Here is a 20759-nt window from a genome sequence, read left to right as displayed (position 1 = left end):
TCTTTAATAGGTACATACCGACTTCACAAAGTATAAACTAGGATTTTCCATAGGTATACATGTGCAATAGTTGAGTGCATGAAACAAATCAGCCTAAATAATATATTTTCGTGATGATTAACAAACGGACAACTTTTACAATAATATGTAATCTAAACTATTGTCCCAATTTTTTTAGTTTTTTTAATTAACAAGTTTATTTTTCGTCTTGTTTGCGTTGTACACGTATGTACGTAAAGCGCCGTAGGTAAGTTTTGTATGAAGAGAAACTTTTACGAACGCCTTATATTGGGCGAGTTTTAATCCTGCAACAAACATATGGAAGTATTAGGTAGATGTTGCGAAAGAAATTAGGTATAATCAAGGTTCTTAAACGTCTTAAGATTGTTTAAAAAAGTTACCTTTGAAAATATTTGAGGAATTCGTCTGTTGATATTGGGAACAATCGAATCAGTTGCGGTTTCGAGGGCACAATTCGTGGTCTTATTGGATATATTTAGGCATACGTTTTATCTTTATTTAAGCCTTTTAACCCTGAAACAGAAAAAACTGCTCATTATCTTAAAAATTCTCCGGGATCTTGCAGTAATTATCATAACCTCAAAATTTTCTAATGGTTAAGATCAACGAGCATGATTTTACTTACATTGTAGGCATCTTGACTTTGCTTATGGTCATGCACAATATTATTTAATATATTGGTATTTATTTTAATGCTGGGAGCAGAAATTTCTCTTGAATTAGCACCGACTCGGAATGTAAACAAACAAGATGGACGATCCACATTCTACAGATAAAACACAGATTACACGCGATTTTGGAATTATTATTCGAACAGTGTTGCTAGCCCGCGATTTTTCAAATTTGCCGCGTTTTTCTACTGACAAGATTTGCTTGACCAACTATAGAAGCGTAGAATATACATACATAGAATAGACAAAGATTGTTTAAAATGGTCCAACCAAACCTGCCGTTCCAATATGATCCTGCCATCTATGATTGGGGGGGCCTACCGCGAAAACCGAAATTCGCAAATTGCGGGGATCTTTCTCTTTTACTCTCACTAAGACCTAATTAGAGTAACAGAAAAAATGCCCGCAATTGACGAATTACGATTTTTCCGGTAGTCGCCCGGACCGGAACAGTGAGTTTCGGTACGTACGTGTATTATATATCTTTAGTCAAAACGCGACCATAGACACTTTTTATGCTCTGTGAGCAATTTTGACAAGTCAGACGTTTGAGACGTTAGACAGTGACATTCAACATATTAGCTTTGCTTGTATTTATAATATATTGTGTTTTTTTCTTAAATTAAAAGAATCTGCATCTGTAAAAGTAAATTATAATGATTGATGAAGACAATAAAACACTTTGGTGTGGAAATTTACCAGAACAAGTGACGGAAGAACTGCTTTATGAGCTGTTTCTACAGGTTGTCTGACTATTAATTTTACACGTAGTGATTCTGATTTTCATGTGACACGATAACATTAAAAGTTTTTTATTTTATCAAAACAGGCAGGACCATTAGAAAAAGTGAGGATACCAAGAGAAAGAGATGGTCGTCAGAAGAATTTCGCATTTATAACCTATTGTCACGAAGTGTCTGTGCCCTACGCTATGAACTTATTTCGCGGAACCTCGTTGTTTCATAGAACTCTAACGCTACAATGTCGAGGACGAATGGCACTGCTACCGCCGCCCATACGTTGTTATGGGCCTGATCCATCCCTAGACTTTGTTTCCCAGAGTAATGTCATAAAAGTTTTTGCTGAAATGACTGAGAAATTACGGGAAGAAGAAAACAGAAACGTTTTTGCCCTTAGACACGTCCATGATTTAAATGACAAGTTAGTACAAGCTAGTTTGCAGGGCAACTGGAGCCACAGGCACCATCCATACAGGCCAGACAAGAACCATGCACGGGGAAACAGAGACAGCCACAATGACAGAAATAGAGACAATCACAATGATAACTACCATGGTAACAGTCGCAATAATTATGGTAGTAATAACTGGAGGGACAGAAGGAATCAAAAGAAAGGCAATTACCACAGGAGAGACTGATTATAGTGCATTTACCTGAAATTTTTGTTGAACAAATGGGCTTAATACATTTATTTTTCTTCTTTTTTGTCGTGGGGGACTTAACAACAGGAGTAGTCTTTAAGAGCTTACCCCTATGCCGGAAACATCGACCAATGGTCCTATGTATTGTATGGAGTGATGTTTATCTGACATTACATGATACAGACCAGGTATCTCCAGTTGTTAAAACCTCCAAGTTTTTTGTGGTAATCAAAAAGTAAATATTACAGGATAATGATTCATTTGATGATGAACAATGCCATGCTATCTTAAGTATATTGCCTTATTCTGATTTTATTAAGGTAGGAAATCAAGTTGATTAAAACTGTCTGTCTATCGCAAACTAGCTAAAGTTTGTCTTAGCTAACTCTGCATTGACTTTGATGTGTCAAAATGCCATTATCAACATATTTTAATTGTAAATTGACATTTATAGTGACACTTTCACACCTTGTCTGTGCATAAATAACTTCAGTTAGCTTTGTCTGACTATAGTATTAGGCAAACTGTGTTTTTGTTGAACTGATTTGTGTAGAACATTACTCTACATTAACTAATATACATGCAAAAAACAAACTGCTCTTCAGTCAAATTATAGTAAGTCTTTATTATTCTTCAGTAGTTCCATTCATGTATATCATATGTCATCACAATCGTTTAATATAATGCCATGATAATCTAAAAAATTGGTCACACTTGCCTGAAATTAATAGAAAATAATAATTGTAAATTACATGATCCTGACACCTGGAGGCCTTTATAAGGACCAAATAACCCAAAAATAAAAAAAGTGCAGAAATTTGTATAATTGCCATTCTGTGAGATGCTGAAAGTAAAAGTATTATTTCGGGAATATTTTTTTAAAATAAATAGTGTTTACATTATGTATTGTTCAAGTATGACTTATGTCAATTAAATTAATATTAATGGTAAATAATTGATTGCTAACTGTACATATTCTATGAAGGTTGTTTGGTCACTATTATTTCTTATATTGTATGAACTTAAGTCTTTTACATACAATGATGCATACCTTACTGCTCTGGACTCCTTTATAAAGAACTAAACTAACACATTGAGTACTGGGAATCCGCGGGTTCTCTGTTCGTAGTCGCTTTCCTCTACAAAGCGGGAAAACACTGGGATCGGCTACGAATGTGTTAAAAACCAACATATTCAATGGATTTACCTAAATACCCGAAAAAACATTTTCTAATTCTAGCTGAAGAATTATAAATCTAATAAGAGTTAAGTTTTTTTCAAGAAGCAATGGCACAGTCTATTCAGTACTTCATTAACCTTTATAATTACCTAAACCAATACTCCACTTTCAAATCAAATATAGCATGTCAGTTAACTTAACACCCTTAAAGTATTGTTTATTAATTTAAAAAAACGTTCTTAGTAATAATTTGTTCAACATGTAAACCTCAAAGGAGTCAATAAATAACTTACAATTGCTCTATCCTTGTATTTATATGAAATATACGAAATGAGTTCCCGCATTAGTCCAATGGAAATGATGTATAATGAAATCGCGATCATCTTCTGGTCTATGCCAAAAACTTTGACTGGCATTATTTTGTATAAAATGTAGGTGCCGAGAACACCTCGTATTAGCAAAAAGGATGATAAATAGAGAATGTCTACTATGTAGAACAGCATCGTCCTTCCATATCCTTCGGTTTTGAGGAACCTGTGGACAAAAAATCTATTTAACTATTTGAACGCCAATGACGGATATATCCGCACCAAAGTCCACAGAACAACATCGACCTACGTGCATATACATAACGTTCAACATCACTTTTGACCCGTCGGTAACGTTGCGTCTGAGTGTCAGTTTTTGTATTTGACACGCCAAAAATAATCATGAAGTCCCTCACGCCGGCAAGTAACGTTTGCACTTTACAATTTTTTTTATTATATGTGGCAAACGAGCAGACGGTTCACCTAACGGTAAGCGATTATCACGCCTATGGACATCCGTAACACCAGAGGGGTTGTAAGTGCGTTGCCGGAGTTTATGATGGGAAGGGATTATTCGAGCCACAATTGTAGGTAAGCTACCAACATTGTTTACGACGTAGCCTTTTGACCGACATTTTTTATATAAAAAAATGTTGCGCACACGCCAACTTGATTGGTTACTTTGAGTAGGTATGGTACACTAGCGTTCTGGGCACTAGAGTAGTGAATAGAATAGCGAACCTGATCGGTCTAGCCGTTTATTATTTTTTGCAAAAACTATGTTGACGGACGGGTAACTACGGAACCCTACACTGAGCATGGCCCAACATGCTCTTGGCCGGTTTTTTATATTTGGTCAGCAGGTGACTAAGCTTACTTATTCTAAACAAAAAAGTTGAGATATGATGAACAAATATGAAAAAACTACGTTTTCGTAATCGTCTACTTTTTGTCTCTCTGTTAACTTAAACAACCTGTAGCTCCTAAAGTATTGATCTTAGAGTAAAAATAAACATAACAAAATTTGTAAAGAATGTTACGGTAAAACTTTTGTCCGTAGTAATCATAATGCTATTCGTAAAGATATTCGAAATATGAGCAAAAATCTGAAAAAAGGTACCTTTGTTTATCTGGAGACCAGAAGGTATAAGTATATCAATTTTCAAAACTAAACGAATTATTTCCCCTGATTGCCCATATTCGGGTTAATTTTCTTGAGCTAATTTTTTTAAAATATTTGTTGTTATAGCGGCAACAGAAATACGTCACCTGTGAAAATATCAGCTGTCTAACTATCACGGTTAATGAGATACAGTCTGATGACAGACGGATAGGCAGACGCACGGACGGACAACGGAGTCTTAGTAATAGGGTTCTATTTTACTTTTTGTATTTGTGGGTGGGTGTGTGGGTGGTTTTTACTATATGTAGCCGTTAACAAGTTCAAGGTGATTGCATCCCCGTATATTTCTACGTAGACGTAGTTACTAGGTTGCGGACTGGACGCACGCCGCCGGTGGCTCGGCAAGGAGCGGTGGTTTGCGCGACTCCATCAAAATGTATCGACTTATATGAATCTGCAAGGCCCAGCATGGTCGCATTTTCAGCACCTGTCGCTATGCCTGTCACTTTCGCACTTACATAGTTGTTGGAACGTCAGCCCGCTGTTTTGGACTATAGTGGCGCGGCGGCGGCACTGGCCGCCGGCGCCGGTCTATGCTTCCAGTCCGCGGCCTTTAACGGAAGGCTATATCGATTGGTATAGCTACATATTTCAACAGTACTAAAATTGAATGAATAAGTAATAAGAGTTGACTCGCCATCTTATTTGTAGAAATGGGTTAGTTACTTCCATAAACGCCATTGTGCATGAGAAAGAACACCCTGTCCCGTTTCTGTGCATGTAGATCGTAATGGCCACTAGGGTGCAGAAGTGATGGGCCAGCATCAAGGGACCTTGGTTCCAGTACATCAGACACCAGAGTAGGTCGAATGCGAAGTAGCCCCATGACCATACCATCAGGGCATAGTGCCCAGGCAGAACTGGAGCTAAAAAATGTCACAAGTCAAAATAAAATAGTATACTTAAACTCATCGAATACTATTTAATAGTAAGTATTTATTACAGATATATTTTGTTCCTGAGTCATGGGTGTTTTCTATGTACATATATAAGTATGTTTTTATCTGTATACGTATGTATGTCGTCGCCTAGTACCCATAGTACAAACTCTGCTTAGTTTGGGGCTAGGTCGACCTGTGTAAGATTTTCTCCAAATATCTATTTATTTATTTTTCCGGTCTGCCCGTGTAGCCAACGTGCCAATCGTTAACGCTCCGTAGCGAACGAAATGCAACTGTCACTGTCGCACTAATATGGAAGAGTGATAAAGAGAGACGACTACGATACGCTACGAAGCGTTAACGATTGGCACGTTGGCTACACGGACAGGTACCTACAGTCGGTAGTGTTAACATACTCGTACTCTTAACAATAAAGTTGTGCTTAGCTCAGACATTTTGAACACATCGCCCGCTTAGGAACTTCTGCTGCGTACTGTACTAGGTAGTAGCACAGAATAGACAATGTAGTAGGTACTCAAACTTTTGTTAATCTGGAACTATGGATGCAATAGTTACCTATTTTTTCTTCGAGAGCAAGCCAAGCCTAGCGCCACATTCGGGTGATTTCCGGATGTGCCAGAATATGAACAACGATACCTAACTTTAGCAGCGAAAATATTTAGTCATACGTATTCCAAAAGAGGGCTCTTTCTTACCTGTTAGCCGGCATATGCTGAGTGACCCCAAACCACATTGCGCGAGGCCCACCACACTCGATACGCTGCCGTGCAGAAGGGTGACGACCCGCGAGTGGTATTCAGGGCATTTGTCCGGCTGCCGCACGCAGGACAGCAGGTACAAACAGCTCCAGAACAGGAACGATGCCAACTTCAGAAGCGATGGCGTGTCTAGCTCGGGTACGATATCCATTCAATACATTCCGGTTACACGGTTTTAATTACCGTGTTGTTGTTCTATGAATTTTAGTCATATTTAGGTAGGTTTGTTTGTTGGGACTGACTCATGTTGTGATATGTAAACATGTCAAATTGACAAGTGGTAAAAATGAATTCAACGAGGCTAGTGTTGTAGGTAGGTAGATATATATAATATATGTAAGTATAATAGTTCAATGATGTAAGTAGGTAATAGATTAAATAGATCTACAACAGCGCACGACACGCCCAGTTCGGTTCATAGTAAAGAGTAAAATAAATATATGTTATAGCAAGTTACAATGATAAAATAGTGAAATTACGATGAGTGAGCATGAAACTACATATTTTGAAGGCGAAATAGTCGCGACGCTCCTGTGCTAAGCCTACTGCTGTCTGTGTGACTAGTAAAAGGAGTGACTGTATTATATTTTAGGAGTCCAATAATAATAGTTTGTTACGGTCCAAATTATAGTTTATGGCACACCTACTTACGCACCGTCTCCGTAAAGTAGTAGCCCTACTCGTAGGTATTAGGTATCTTGGACTTATGGACAAATCGTTTACTATAATGGGTAGACCTCCTGGAGAGTAGGTAATATATTTTTAGAGGTAGACTAAGTTTCGTAATGAATCAATTCAGTTCCTATCTGGGTGCCAACTTTCTTATGGTTTACGCTCCGTAGGGTAGCGTATTAAGTCTTCTCCTCTATCACTCTTCCATAATAGTGCGACAAAGCGGTTGTTGCGTTTCGTTCGCTACGGAGCGTAAACGATTGGCACGTTGGCTACGCGCCCTGATTTAGCGGGTTATTCCCACTAGTTACCACAAAATTGTTACCAGAGGTAACTACCCTTTCAAGTGGCGGGGCCCCGTTGGGTGGTCAGCGCGGATTGAGAGAATATTACAAATTCAACTATTTAAGTTTATCTATGTATAAAAGTATATATTGAAGCATATATATAGCTAGAATCCGCATTAAATATACTATTCGAATAGAAAAATTAAATGATGGTAATCTATATGCATTTCGCCACACCGAACTAATCAAACCCAGCAAGAGTGATAGTTTTTCAGTTTCCTTATTAAAAATGACTACCACCACAAAACAAAATTATGATTGGAGGTAATTGCTATTAAATTTTCTAAGTAAAGCGTAAACTTCTAAGATTATGCCATAAAAAAGGACCTACTGACTACTGTGGACCTACTATACAATTATATTTACAAAACAACCTCTTTAAAATCAAGACAGAACTCGGACTAAGCGGTCGCTCCATCCGGATGAACAGTCCTTAATACCAACAAATTTGATACCAAGCGTTATTGTTTTTCTTGCTGTATGTTACCCTTGTCTAACTTGCTACCTACTTTTGGGCGCTAGAAGAGCGTAAATATACTTCTAATCGATCCATTTTGCCACTTGATACGGCAACACCTCACTAACCGCTCTCTGGCGGCCGACAGTTTACTGGTTTTCGCTATCGACCCGTGAGTGGTGGGCCGCCCGCCACTTGAACGGCTACTGGGATTTTTTTCCCTACCTGTTACCAGTCGTAACTATTGGGAAAAAATCCCAGTAGTCTCCACCAACATTTTGTTAAAGTTAAAAACAGTATAAATAGTATAGTATTCATTATACTCGTAGAGTCCATTAATAAATAATGATATGTCGATTAGTGTTGAGTATTGAACTCTAAAAATATTTTAGTGGTCACTACTGGGAAAAAAATCCCAGTAGTTACCACCAACTCAGTTTGGTTCGGTTTGGTGGTAACTACTGAGATATTTTTTCCCCAGTTGTTACCACTAGTAAAAGGTGGGGGAAAAATTCCAGCAGTTATCACTGGTAACAACTTGGTGGTAACTAGTGGGAATGACCCGATTTAGGTTTTTATTTATTAGGGTTTCAGTTTTTGTCGGTACGGTTCTTTACAGGATCCAATTTTCTGTAGTATGCATGCAGAATTCCGCAAACAGAATGCTCGTGTGAACGTTACTATGTTAGCACGTATACAACTAGACAACTACCTACTAACACGGGATCCCGCAGAAAACCGTACCCACAATAAACTGCATGTAAGTGGGAAAGAACTCTATAGATCGTGACATTCACGAAGCCGCGTGCCTTGACTCATAATGTCATTAAAAAAATAGTATAGGGACATTCTTACACAAATTGACTTAGTCCTACGGTAAGCCAAGAAGGCTTGTGTTGTGGGGACCTGTAATAATTTACGGGGTGAATATATAGGTCATACTGACCAACTTTTACTATGGGACTAACCCCGAAATGGCGAAAAAAAATTTGGCTGTTTCATACATTCTGGCTGTCTGACCTTGACATTTTCTATGCTCATCACACAAATAAATGCCCTTACCGGGATTCGAACCCACGACCATCGGCTTCATAGGCAGGGTCACTATCCACTAGGCGAGACCGGTGGTCATGTTATTAAAGGTTAATAAAGAAAAAAATAGATTTGTCAAATATGCGCGTCATCGTGAATGAAAGGAACATAAGACGATAGATCGATGATAGATGAAGTGCTTAGTCATTGTTTCGTAAGTATGAGAAATGGGAACTGTGACGTCACTGTAAATCTACATCCTATTTTAGTGAGTATTGTATTCTTTGATTTACATTTATAAAGGCTGTGACACGCAAAGCAAAGCTTGGTTTTTCAGCGTGTCTGCTGTGTTATTAGCCTATTGGGTTATGGTGCTGTGGTAAAAACCAAATTCCTATCTAATTGAATCTAGAACAGTGACATGACAGTATAAAGTTCTATCTAGTTCGTTTCAAAGGTTAGATTTATCTTTTAGACTCTTAACTTGAGCGCGTAGCGCTACGCGCCGTGTAGTGTACTTGTAGCAGGTCGTTGTCGAGAAAAACGAAAAACGCTAATGGTAATGACAAAATGTGTTGTATTTACAGCGTATTCACAATTAGCTCTGAGGGATCAATAACTGATTCGTAAAATTAAAATGCATTGGTTCATAATTTGTGTATTTAATTTTCTTCTATTAAAATCTTATAAACAAATACATATATTTAGTTTCAGGAATGTATATTATTTTTAAGAAAGCTCACTCCGATGGAGGATAACAATGGATTCATAATAAAATGTTTATTCGTATTAAATAAGATTATTTAGCTATAAAAATACCTTTCGCACAATTCAGTCATTTTAATGCACATTTTAATAAGACACTTTGTTTAAGTACCTAATAGATACTAATTACTTTGCTTAAACGTACCTAATTGAAATCTAGGTAATTGCACAATCTCACGATTTGGATGGAGCTATTAGACGTACGGTGCCAAGTATGCCTTATATCTTATATTAACCGAATAATGGTTATTATTAGTACCTAATTTATATACCTATTGTAGGTCCCGAGTCGTAAAATTGTCATATACTTAAGTATAATATTATGGTCATCGCAATTTATCCACAAATTTCTGTATGGCTCTATATCGGGTCGGCTGCATGGATTCTTTGAGCATCGGCCGAAACCGCGTGTCTTCGAGTAGGGCGAGGCAGAGCAGCCGCGCGTGCAGGCGCGCCTCGGCGCTCGCGTCGCCGAGCAGCTCGCCCGCCGCGCGCAGCAGCAGCGTGCGCGGCTCGGCCGGCAGGTCCAGCATGCGCGCCGCGCCGCGCCGCTCCACCAGCCGCGTCAGCGCCTGCGCCGTCGCCGCCCGCACCGGCCCGGCGCGGTGCGTCGCGCCTCTCCGCGCCAGCGCCACCGCGGCCCGCGCGCTGCTGCTGCCGCACGCCACGCGCACCAGCGCCGAGGCGGCGTCCGCTCGCAGAAACCGATTCACGTCCGCGCAGCGCTCCAGCAGCGCCGTTGCCGCATCCTCCAACTCGGGGTCCAGCGACCGGCCTCGATGTTCGAACAGAGATCCCATAGTGGAGCACGCGGTTCGGGCTACGCGAGAACGTAGTGACTTGACGTGAGTGGCCGTCGACCGCACTACCGCCCGCCAGCTCGCTGCCGGTGCCCGCGCTCCGCTGTCCGACGCGAGTCGCTCCGCTTCTGTTAATGCATTCACTATAACTTCCCAATCTTCGTGTTTAGCGGGCACTATACACTCCGTGAGCGCCGAACGTACGTCGCGTTCGCACGCGGCCTTCTGGTTGTAAACGTTGCTCGTGGGGTCGGGCGACCGCTGACCGCTTTTTATTGGGCTGGCAGATACATTTCTACTCCTAGCCGACACCGGACTGGGCGAGGAAATTCTGCTCTGAGGTCGCGAAAGAGGCGATTCGGCCCCTTCGTAACTTAATGATTTCTGCGAACCAAAATCATCGTTACTTTGAAGTGAATTATTGTCTTTCAAACTATTCTCATTCTGAGATTCGACGCCTTTAATAGACTTTTCCGAATAATCTTCAACGTGAATAGACGGCGAGTGCGGTGCGGGCGGTGCATTATCAATTTCATCTACAGGAATGTCTACGATAGTGGTTTCCCCGAAAATTAGATTTTCCGACGATATCTTATTTTCTTTCTCTTCAGTGACATCTTCACAAGTAGCGGTGAGCGCGCTCGAATCTCTGTAATAAGAAGGGCAAGTTGAGTTTGTTATGCGTTTAATCATCACCTAGTTAGGCTAGGGGTCTGTCGTGACGGGTGTCAAGTGCCGGGGCGGCAGGGCGAGTGCATGTTTACCGCGTGTGGTCGGGCAGGTCGGCGACGAGGTCGGGCGCGAGCGGCGGGGAGGGCGCGGGCGCGACGCCGGAGCGGGGGCGCGCGCAGCAGCACAGCCGCAGGGGCAGCATGGCCGCCTGCCGCGGCGGCGCCTCCGCGACTGCCGCGGCAGCGACCCCTGCCCGCCGCCCGACGCCCGACGCGACGCCCGTGCGTACCTACACCTAGCGATCGATCGCCACCACATGTTGATGAACTCACCACTCTACCTGCATATTATGCAAATTAAGTAACATTCTTGGAATTTCCCCCGATCGGCGGCGGAACAAAGTAACCCCACCATTAGCAAAAATTAGATGTCAAGTCACCGTGTAACCATTATAATGTAAAAATGCGCCATGGCCTTGGTGTTAGTTAATTATACGATTAACTTATAGTCCGTTTTTTTAGATTAGAAATTTTATAACCTCAAAGCAAAGTAGTGGTAACTTGTTTTCCCCAATATTAAAACTGAGTAGGTAACTATGCTCTGAATTCTGAATTATAAGTGTCGTTTACATATCCGGATGTCGCGGGTTCAAACCCCAGTTCGTACCAATGAGTTTTTAGGAACTTATGTACAAAATATCATTTGATATTTACCAGTCGCTTTTCGGTGAAGGAAAACATCGTGAGGAAACCGGGCTAATCCCAATAAGGCCTAGTTTACGCTCTGAGTTGGAAGGTCAGATGGCAGTCGCTTTCGTAATAACTAGTGCCTAAGCTACGCCAATTCAGGGGATTTGTTGTCATGGCTCATGGGACCCCAGGCTCCCATGAGCCATGGCAAAATGCCGGAACAACGCGAGGAAGAAGTTTACATATCTGGGGGCACGGTAGGGCCCCCGCCAAGACGAGCCAAGCAAAGTGCTAGGGCAACCTAATACCTTTTATGGAAGGGCTTCTACTTTTTTAGGGTTCCGTATCTAAAACACCCCGATTTCTTCACTGACTCACTCACTCACTGATAATCACCACTATAATCAAACATATGAATCATATAACTTAGCAGAGACTTTGTAAAATATGTATTTACTTACATCTGATTATAGATGTGCAAGTTGCGGGAAGTTTCCAAAAAAGTGTCACAGGAATTGGGTACATAAGTACCTAAGTGTTCCGACTGTTCCAAGCTATATCTACTGCTTCAGGAAATTAATCGTATAAATTTAAGACCTATTAAGTGACTGTTAGGTTAGCCTAGTGAAGTGGAGCGATCAGCCGATACCGTAAATGGGTCATCCATAAACGCCGAGAATGAAAGCCGGCAGTAATTTTAGGCCCAAAATGTAGGTTAGTGGTGGCACTGTGGCCTGTGGCACGCAATTACATATGAATTATACTTGAGGTTATTAGATTCGTGGGTGACGTGCGTAATTGCGTATAATTGATATAGCTGTCGAATTTGATAGACGGAAGGTAGGGTAGGGTAGGGTAACGGCACAACTATACGGTAGGGCATATCAATTAGCTACCGAAGCAAAGGATTGTATTGTACCTACCTAGGTAGAGTGTGGGTTAAATTTTTAAAAGAGCAACCTACGGTTTTACATCGCTTTTCTTTTTTTCGGATATTAGATATACCTATAGGTATGTGTTAGAAGCCGGTAGACTCAAACTTACAATAGTATACCTAAAATTTGAAGTAGGCTTGTGCGGGCTCGTTCACTACAGAGACCGCTCCTCTATCGGTCAATCGGTCAAACGAACTAGTTAGGTCTTTTAGTTCCTTTAGTTCAATTAGGTTGTTGAGAACCGAGAATGAATGTATGATTTTTTTCCAATCTTTGGTAACTGAATATAATTCAAGTTGTGCGATATGATATGTCGATATTAAACATCAAAACACAGTAAAAAAATATATAGAGAAATATTTAATTATCCTTCATATACTTTTCGGGCTTTGGCGTGTCACGTCGTTCTTTCATCTCGTTCGCACCACATTGAAAACCGTTTTGTTCCGTCCGATTTCTGTTTCACTCGGTCAAGCGCTCAACAATCCCACTGGACTACAGGACCTAGCGTGCAAAAAGATTTAGTTTCTTTCGGTTCTTCACGGGATTTTATTTATTAACAGTTCTTAGTTCATGACCGACTGGAGCCTAATTTAAAGCAAAATCAAGTGGCTATAGGGCCTATAGGCTATGTGACTTACTTTAACAATCTTGGTCAATAAGATCGTTTGCCCTTATCGTGGTTAACAATTTTGCCTATATTGCAATTTCGTAGGTACCTATTGGTTTGAGATTCTGTTTTGTAGCCAATAGAATTAGATATTATTAAACAAGTACCAAACTTAACTACAATGTCTAACGAGAGATTATTTCATAGATCAGAGGTAAGGTTACCTACCACTCGAATATAAATATGACGTAAAACCTTTAAGGTTATGTGGAAACTCCGCTATTGTATATTCTCAGGAAACTATTAAGCGCCGTACCTAAATAAAAATACTACGCAGCCTTGAGCCTTGGCCATAAAAAGGCTTGAACGTTGACATTTTCAAAGGCCAAAAATTTACGCGATTTCTTTAAATGTTTTATTTCCTTCGGCCTCGGTGGCATTTTCCCGACATTCGTCATAATTACTCATGTCGATTAACCGAGCCAAACGGGGGTGACTGACTCGAACCAAACGTAATTAGCATGGTAATTTGTGCCAGTTTTCTACTGATAACAATCGACACTCCAAATACACAACAAACAGTTAACATATACTTATTAGTTTGTATTTTTAGCTTTAGGTACGCTTTAGAATCCTCGTTTATTAAAATTCTTGGTCGCGTGGAAATAGGAACGGAAACTACGAATCGCGAGAAATAGGTAGCCTTGGAGTCTAGACATTTTGGTCAGTTCTTATACTATCAGATCAAAGGAAAACTGCAAATGCCCTAAATACTGAATTTGAGCAAGCACGCTATTTGTCAAAATGCTTGAGTGTTTTTTTGTATTTTCTATTTAAAATGTCTAGAAACATGCATGTCTGTAAATAAAGGCAAGGCTTTGACACCGAGTGCAGTATCAAAGTGACATGCTATTTGAAGACATAAATATTTAAAACCCCTTCGATTTTTGGGTGGCAACAATTATGGCACATAGGTACGAGTATAATAAAAATATATATATAATTATGATAATGCCCCGGGCATTACTATTTTTTTTTATTGAAGCACTTTGGCAGTTCATGAACTAAATCTGTTCGAGAAACTGGCCCCAAACAGTAATCCGGTTCGAAGGACCATTTGTAGGTAAAGCTATTGCTACGTTGCTAATGTTAATTGCTATGTTTCAACCACAAGATTGTGAAGATCTAAATAAGATTGAGTGAGACATTTTTTTGTTTCTTTGGGCAACGTATTATCGGTAACTGAATATAAGAAGTATTTATGAATATAAAAGGATATTGTCGTTGCTGCCGTTAAGGCGCAAGATCTGCTACCAGTCTGGTGGGCTGTCATTAAACTAAAAGGCGTCTAAAGTACTACTCTACAGGAATACTTTAGCCACCTTTTAATATCAGAATGGACTAGCATCTCATTCTATAGGAAACAATGAAAAAATAGTTTAAATTAGCTCCGGTTTGCCCAACGGGTAAATAAGTATGACGATAAACTCCAAAAACATAATAAGTGCTGATTATTCATGTGTCACTAAGGACCAATTACAAGAATCGAGCCCGTTTTAAATGCTATGCTATGCTACGTCGTTATAAATAAATATTAAGGTTAGTTGGGGTAAGAGAAACTATGGGACAAAAGAAACACTTGTACGGAAAATAAATAGGTAGAGATACTTAAATATGTATATTAAAAACTAATTTAAATGATCATATTACCTGCTAAAAATACAACTAACGCATAAATACAATTAACATCAAAATACTTAGGTAGAAAGGTCTTTCCTCATACTATTTAACTTGCCCCAAACAAAATAAATTAAGATGTTTCTCTTACACCACCTAAACTTACACTGTACTGTGAATAAAATTATGTATCTTGCTAAACTTAAGCAATATAAATGCAACATAATGCCTTCTGGCCGTCAGCTGAATAAATTCCCAAGACAGCAAGGTCAATATCCAAGTTATAAAACAAGGCAGTTCAGTATAAATTCTAAATAAGCACTAGATAATTGATCAAACTTTTGAAGGCGGTTCGTGCCATCGTGGTATTGAACTACAAGAATATTGACCCTGGCATATTGGAAATTGAGAAATCAATTGACTTGAAGTCGTTCAACGGTATTATTTCACGGAGACTTACTTGTCACTTAGTAGAATCGGTGATAAAGTTTTGTGTAAAGACTCCCCGTTTGCTTGTGAAATACCTGTTGAGTGAAAACAAACCTTATAGCTTAAAGTCATGCGTTCCTCGTCTGGAAGTAATTAATTACCTTCAAACTTCCATGGGGGTTATAAGGCATTGAATTGGGGCAATAGAATAACTAAAACTAATTCATATTTGCTTGTTAAAATAATCAGAATAATGTATATATTATACAATATATTATAATCTTTCGTTATAAAATTATACCTAAATAAAACTAAAAATCTAAATCTAAAAAGGGGATCTCAGGCATAGGTACTTGTAGTGCCAAAGATACTGGCAACATTTGCTCGCTGAATCGCAATGCTCCCTCCCTAATTAGATCAGACGCGTAATATGTAATATAAAATAAGGTAGGTGCCTATACTTTTAACATGTACATACAGGAGTAGGAAAAAGCGGTAAAAATGTCGCTCATATCGAAGCAACCCTATTGAAGAAATACCTCCAACGGCTCCACCTTACAGATGATCCGCTATTAAATAATAATAAAGTGGGTATAAATAATTACAAATTAGTCCAACACATTTTCGAAAATTTTCAAAAACTGGATAGAAAGAAAAAACATGTCAACGGATCTGCTTACAAAATTTCTCAGAATTCGTTGAGGAATACGACCGCTAGAGAACAACCGGACATATGAAAGACGAAAGTATTACCAATTTAAAAGGTATGTATTTTATTTAAAAGGTTGTCTGGAAGAGATCGCTTTTTATCGATAAGATAACCTGTTGTTTATCTACTTGTGTTGCTGTTCTCTTTTATTGGGGTGTGCAATGAAGATTATTTGTATTGAATTGTATTTTTGCCCAAGCTGAAACGGAGACGCTTCGCGCTCGCTGGGATCGATTATTCCAAACGGCCAAGTATTTTTGTATACGATTTATGCTTGGCTGCGCTTACTTGGTAATGGAGCAGAGTCTGGTAATGGTCTTAATCGTCTAGGCGGAGGCGGAGCCGCAGGCGAGGGCGTCGAGCGAGCGCGTCTCCGCACTGGCACCGGAAGAAGGGAGCTCCTGAATCAAAACAATCGGGGTCACACAAACTCCTCGTTGTAGAGCTTTCCGGGTGTGGTGGATTCAAGTAGTAGGTAAGCCGCCTCGCTAGGAATTAGCCGTGTGAAGTAGCTCGGTCGTTAGACGTGCATCGCCCAAGGCATTGCGATGACGCGCTGGACCGTTGGTGTGTTGTGTGCGTTTGTCTCAGTATCAAGGCACATCAACACAGACCGTGCTGCTTCCCGCGCCTTTTTCCCAGCGAGGCAGCTTTTTTATGTGTACCCGTCTATGAAAAAACAAAAATATCTCGTCTAGTTTGATAAAGTTGCTTTAACGCATTCACTGCCAACGTTTTCGTAGCGCTACACGCGTAGCCGATTCGAGCGTTTTCCCGCTTTGTAGAGGAAATCTACTATGAACCGAGCGCCCGCCGAGCGGGTTCCCGGCACTCAATGTGTTAAAGTTCAAAGCTAATGCTTAATACTAAGCAGTGTATTGTGTGTTTTCATTCTTAAAATATATTTCCATATATAAATCGGTAATGTACCAAGAAAACGATAGTTCATATCGAATCCGACAAGTAAATATTTTATAGCTGATGCCTGAGGATATTTACCTTGACACGTGGCTGGGTTTATTCTCGACAGGCTTACTGAGTCGCTCTCGTAACTGAAATAAAACTTTATCAATAACTGCTACGACAATCAATACACTTACACTGAAAAAAATAGATAGCCGAACTGGTTTTGTAACTTTACTAAATAACTAAACTACGGTTATAAGAAAATAAACTTTGCATAAATTTACAAACTTATTTTGTAGTGTATACCCAGTACCTGAACACTGATAGCCAAACACGGTTTTGTAACATATAACACATAGTTCGCAAGTCCCAATTTTTGTGTAAACAGTAACCAAAATTTTGTTACAGTTATGCAAACCATTTCTTTCAGTGTATTTCAGTTTTGTTACATTTCTGACTGAATTATTGGCACAAAAAACTTAGTGATACCTATTTTATTTGGTGTTGTGTATCAATCGACTCTACCCAGTTCATTCAATCAGCCGGAGGACTATTAAGACTTAGTTTACACGGATTCTAACAACCGCCATTAGAAAAAGGGAAACTCACTTAAATTTACCAAGGGCATATACTAATCGAAACTCTTATGATTTTGTTTCAAAGGATTGTTTCTTACCTTATTACAAAAAACAACTACGGTACCGTCAGCACCGCTGCGCAAAGCTAACTGTGCGCCTAATGTCCCTATCCTAACATTCGAACTAGAATACCGTGCTCAGATGTTATCTGTTAATACCTTATTACCAAATACATCGGCCCCGGCGGCGGCGGTGTCGGCGAGTCTTCTCCGAACTGCGGTCTGTAAGCAGCTGTGTATCCGAACAAGTTTGTCATGCTCTATCAGATTGTTACCTTATTACAAAATACATCAGCCCTTGTGGTGTCAGCGAGTCTTCTCCGAACTGCGGTCAGCACCGCCGCGGGCTAGGCAGCTCTTGCGAGGCTAAGTGCAGCACGCAGTTCAGTCAGTGGCGGATTAACCGAACAGCAGAAAAAGCATGTGCTAAGGGCCCCGCGCCTAAGGGGGGCCCCGCGCTCCGACCCTGACCATGCGATTTCGGCAGGCGGAATCGGCCAAGTTCAAGTAGAACTCGCACTCCGCGGATCCTGTACTACCACATTTTATTTACAATGTTTTTTTTTTCGTAACTCAGTAACAATATTGATCAATTATTATTATTTGTTATTATCCTGTCCATTTTTCTTTACAACGATACCAAATTTAAAGATTTTTTAGGCTTACGCAAAGACCTAGAGCAGAGTTTAGCATAAAACCGAAGGTGCAGGTGGCAAGTGCCGAGTTGCTGCAAAGCCGTGATACATATGATCTAATTGTCAAAATGTTATAAAAAGAAAACAGCGGGGCCCCTATGCAGGGCTTTGCATTCGCATAAGCCAGATGTAAAGCCCTAGATAGGGTCCGATACCCAAAGCATCCCAGCAAAATAAGTCGCACTTTCGAGCAAGAACTAAGGCCGAGCAGCAGGCGAGCCGAGATCAATTCCAAACTCTGTTCTCCTACAATTCAGTCTTTGCATGGTGGCGCGCCGTGATTGAACGCTCCGGGCCTCCACCCAGGGATCGGAAACCGGTATTTTTTGTATGGGAACGAAAACGGTATTTTTTCGTTCTTTGTTAATTACTTCATTTCTAATTAGGCAATCTAATAATACGAAGTCGTTATCTGAAAACACAACTGAGTCCTACATTTAGAGTATAAAAAAAAACCGAAATATATGGTTATTTCGATGTTAATGCAAAAAACCGGTTCCGATCCCTGCCTCCACCCTTATACGGAGCTCGGCCTACGGCCTCGTTCACACTCTGGCATTGGTTTCATTCTAGGCTCTGCTTTCCTGCAGCTTGGCCTACAGTTTCGCACGGGAACGCTACGAAATCGGGTGGTCCGATCGGTCCGGATATTCAGCTCGTGGAGCTCAGCCTTCGGCCTTGTTTATTGGCTCACTTAGCCATTAGTTCCCACTTCTTAGGTCCGACTCACTTTTCACCTATTTTTACATGCTTTTATTAAACTTAATAATATTGATGTTGTTAAACAGTATCCCTACATGCTTTTATTTAACTTGTAATACTCGTAAGTTGTTTTCAAAACCTGCAAACCATCTGCAAACTATTTTTTTGACCATTTGTCATAATTTGGCAAAATCGACCTAATCTGATGATAAAAACCGAAGGTAAGGAGGAAACCTATATAAAAGAAAGGAACTGTGATAAAATAACACAACTTCATTAAGATTAGGCTCTTTTAAAATGGATTAGTAAAAAAATAAAAAGATCGAAATTCCTCCCTACATTTTTTTTTCGGAGCGATTATTTCCGAAAATAATAACTTTATTTAAAAAAAGGTTTTTGGAGACCATTATTCGTTTTGAAAGACCTTATTCAACCATACGCCACACTACAGGGTCAAAGCAAAAAAATATCAAAGTAAAAACATTTTGTATGAGAAGTATCCTAATTTTTTTTATAGTTTTTATTTTACCCGTTCTGTCGCAATGCATGTTTATGTATCCATGCCAAATTACAGCTATCTAGCACTAAAGATCACGGAGCAAACACTCGGACAGACGGACATGGTGAAACTACTTATATAAGAGTTTCTAGGCGACTACGAAACCCTAAAAAATACACTGCATAACATCTTAAAAACTAATAGAGAACGAGTGGACAAAAATTAAGACATCGTAAAAATTTGTTATGGTACTGAATCCTCGGGGTGCGAGTCCGACTCGCACTTAATCATATTTTTTTTCAAACCAGGGGGCCCCGCGAGCTATTGTGCTAAGGGCCCCGCACCTTCTTAATCCGCCCCTGAGTTCAGTGACTTGCGGACGCTCTGTGCCCGCTCCGTCTTCTGACGTCTGGACACCCTTGTTTTGCTCAAGTGTTATCGCTTATCTTATTATAAAACACATCTGTCTTGGCGGTGTCGGCGAGTCATCTCCGAACTGCAGTCAGTACCGCCGCGGGATCCGACAGCTCATGCGAAGCAAAGTGCAGCACGCAGTCGAGTGTCCAGCGAACACACCTGTTTACCCTTGTTGTGCCCAAACGTTATCTGTTACCTTATTACAAAACACATCAGCTCTGGCGGTGTCGGCGAGTCGTCTCCGAACTGCGGTCAGCACTGCCGCGGGCCCGGCAGCCTTTGCGAGGCAAAGTGCAGCGCGAAGTTGAGTACTTTGCATTCGCTCAGTGTCGCCAGACATCTGATCAAAATAATCTGACGTTAAAATGTCGTAAAAGAAGAAATGAACATGACGATTGACATGATGAAATGAACATGAGGTGTATCAGAGCGGCTAAGGGTGCTCATTTATAAATATTGATAATGGAACGTTAAATTAATACCTATGCTAAGAGTAGGTAACTTAACTCTTAAGTACTGCCTGTGATCTCAAATATTAGTCTGTAAATCATTGTACTAGTTTGTTATTTAGTTATAAGACTGCTGCGCCCTTGCAGGGTACGTATTATGTAATTTGGTGTACTTACCTAATATGATTACAATAAATGCTTTGTCTTGTCTTGTCTTAGAAATGTTCAGATAGGTATTTCTTGAACACTCCACTTT

General features: G+C 40.1%; 3 protein-coding genes and 1 long non-coding RNA gene across 5 annotated transcripts in view; 1 reads left to right on the top strand and 3 right to left on the bottom strand.

The window, feature by feature from the left end:
* Positions 1-20759, bottom strand: part of LOC133534794 (uncharacterized) — a 259834-nt gene that overhangs the window by 234131 nt on the left and 4944 nt on the right. The window contains exons 5-9 of one of the 2 annotated variants that reach the window (XR_009802086.1): positions 20251-20394; positions 17198-17250; positions 16487-16599; positions 15521-15584; positions 9823-11126 (exon numbers count right to left, since the gene is read on the bottom strand). Coding sequence is in view for 1 of the 2 variants with exons in the window: in XM_061874069.1 (XP_061730053.1) it covers positions 10004-11126; positions 15521-15584; positions 16487-16599; positions 17198-17250; positions 20251-20394 (1497 nt within the window). In the remaining variant the exon portion in view is untranslated. Of the gene's footprint in view, positions 1-9558; positions 11127-15520; positions 15585-16486; positions 16600-17197; positions 17251-20250; positions 20395-20759 lie in introns of those variants that run through there. The other variant, XM_061874069.1, reaches the window with a different exon arrangement.
* On the bottom strand, positions 295-744 carry LOC133515604 (uncharacterized). The gene is made up of 2 exons (XR_009799053.1): positions 647-744; positions 295-534 (listed from the first exon to the last, which is right to left on the bottom strand). It is a non-coding gene; the product is annotated as an uncharacterized LOC133515604 (long non-coding RNA).
* On the top strand, positions 1240-3556 carry LOC133534781 (RNA-binding protein 7). Its single transcript, XM_061874058.1, has 2 exons — positions 1240-1435; positions 1522-3556. The coding sequence occupies exons 1-2, from the start codon at positions 1349-1351 to the stop codon at positions 2068-2070; spliced, it is 636 nt and encodes a 211-aa protein (XP_061730042.1). The 5' UTR covers positions 1240-1348; the 3' UTR covers positions 2071-3556.
* LOC133534780 (TLC domain-containing protein 5-like) lies at positions 2674-7386 on the bottom strand. The gene is made up of 4 exons (XM_061874057.1): positions 6342-7386; positions 5382-5610; positions 3547-3787; positions 2674-2791 (listed from the first exon to the last, which is right to left on the bottom strand). The coding sequence occupies exons 1-4, from the start codon at positions 6553-6555 to the stop codon at positions 2729-2731; spliced, it is 747 nt and encodes a 248-aa protein (XP_061730041.1). The 5' UTR covers positions 6556-7386; the 3' UTR covers positions 2674-2728.

Source organism: Cydia pomonella, chromosome 2 (assembly GCF_033807575.1).
Source record: "Cydia pomonella isolate Wapato2018A chromosome 2, ilCydPomo1, whole genome shotgun sequence".
NCBI lineage: Eukaryota > Metazoa > Arthropoda > Insecta > Lepidoptera > Tortricidae > Cydia > Cydia pomonella.
Note: the sequence above shows the minus strand (reverse complement) of the source record. Positions and strands in the feature narration are given on the sequence as shown.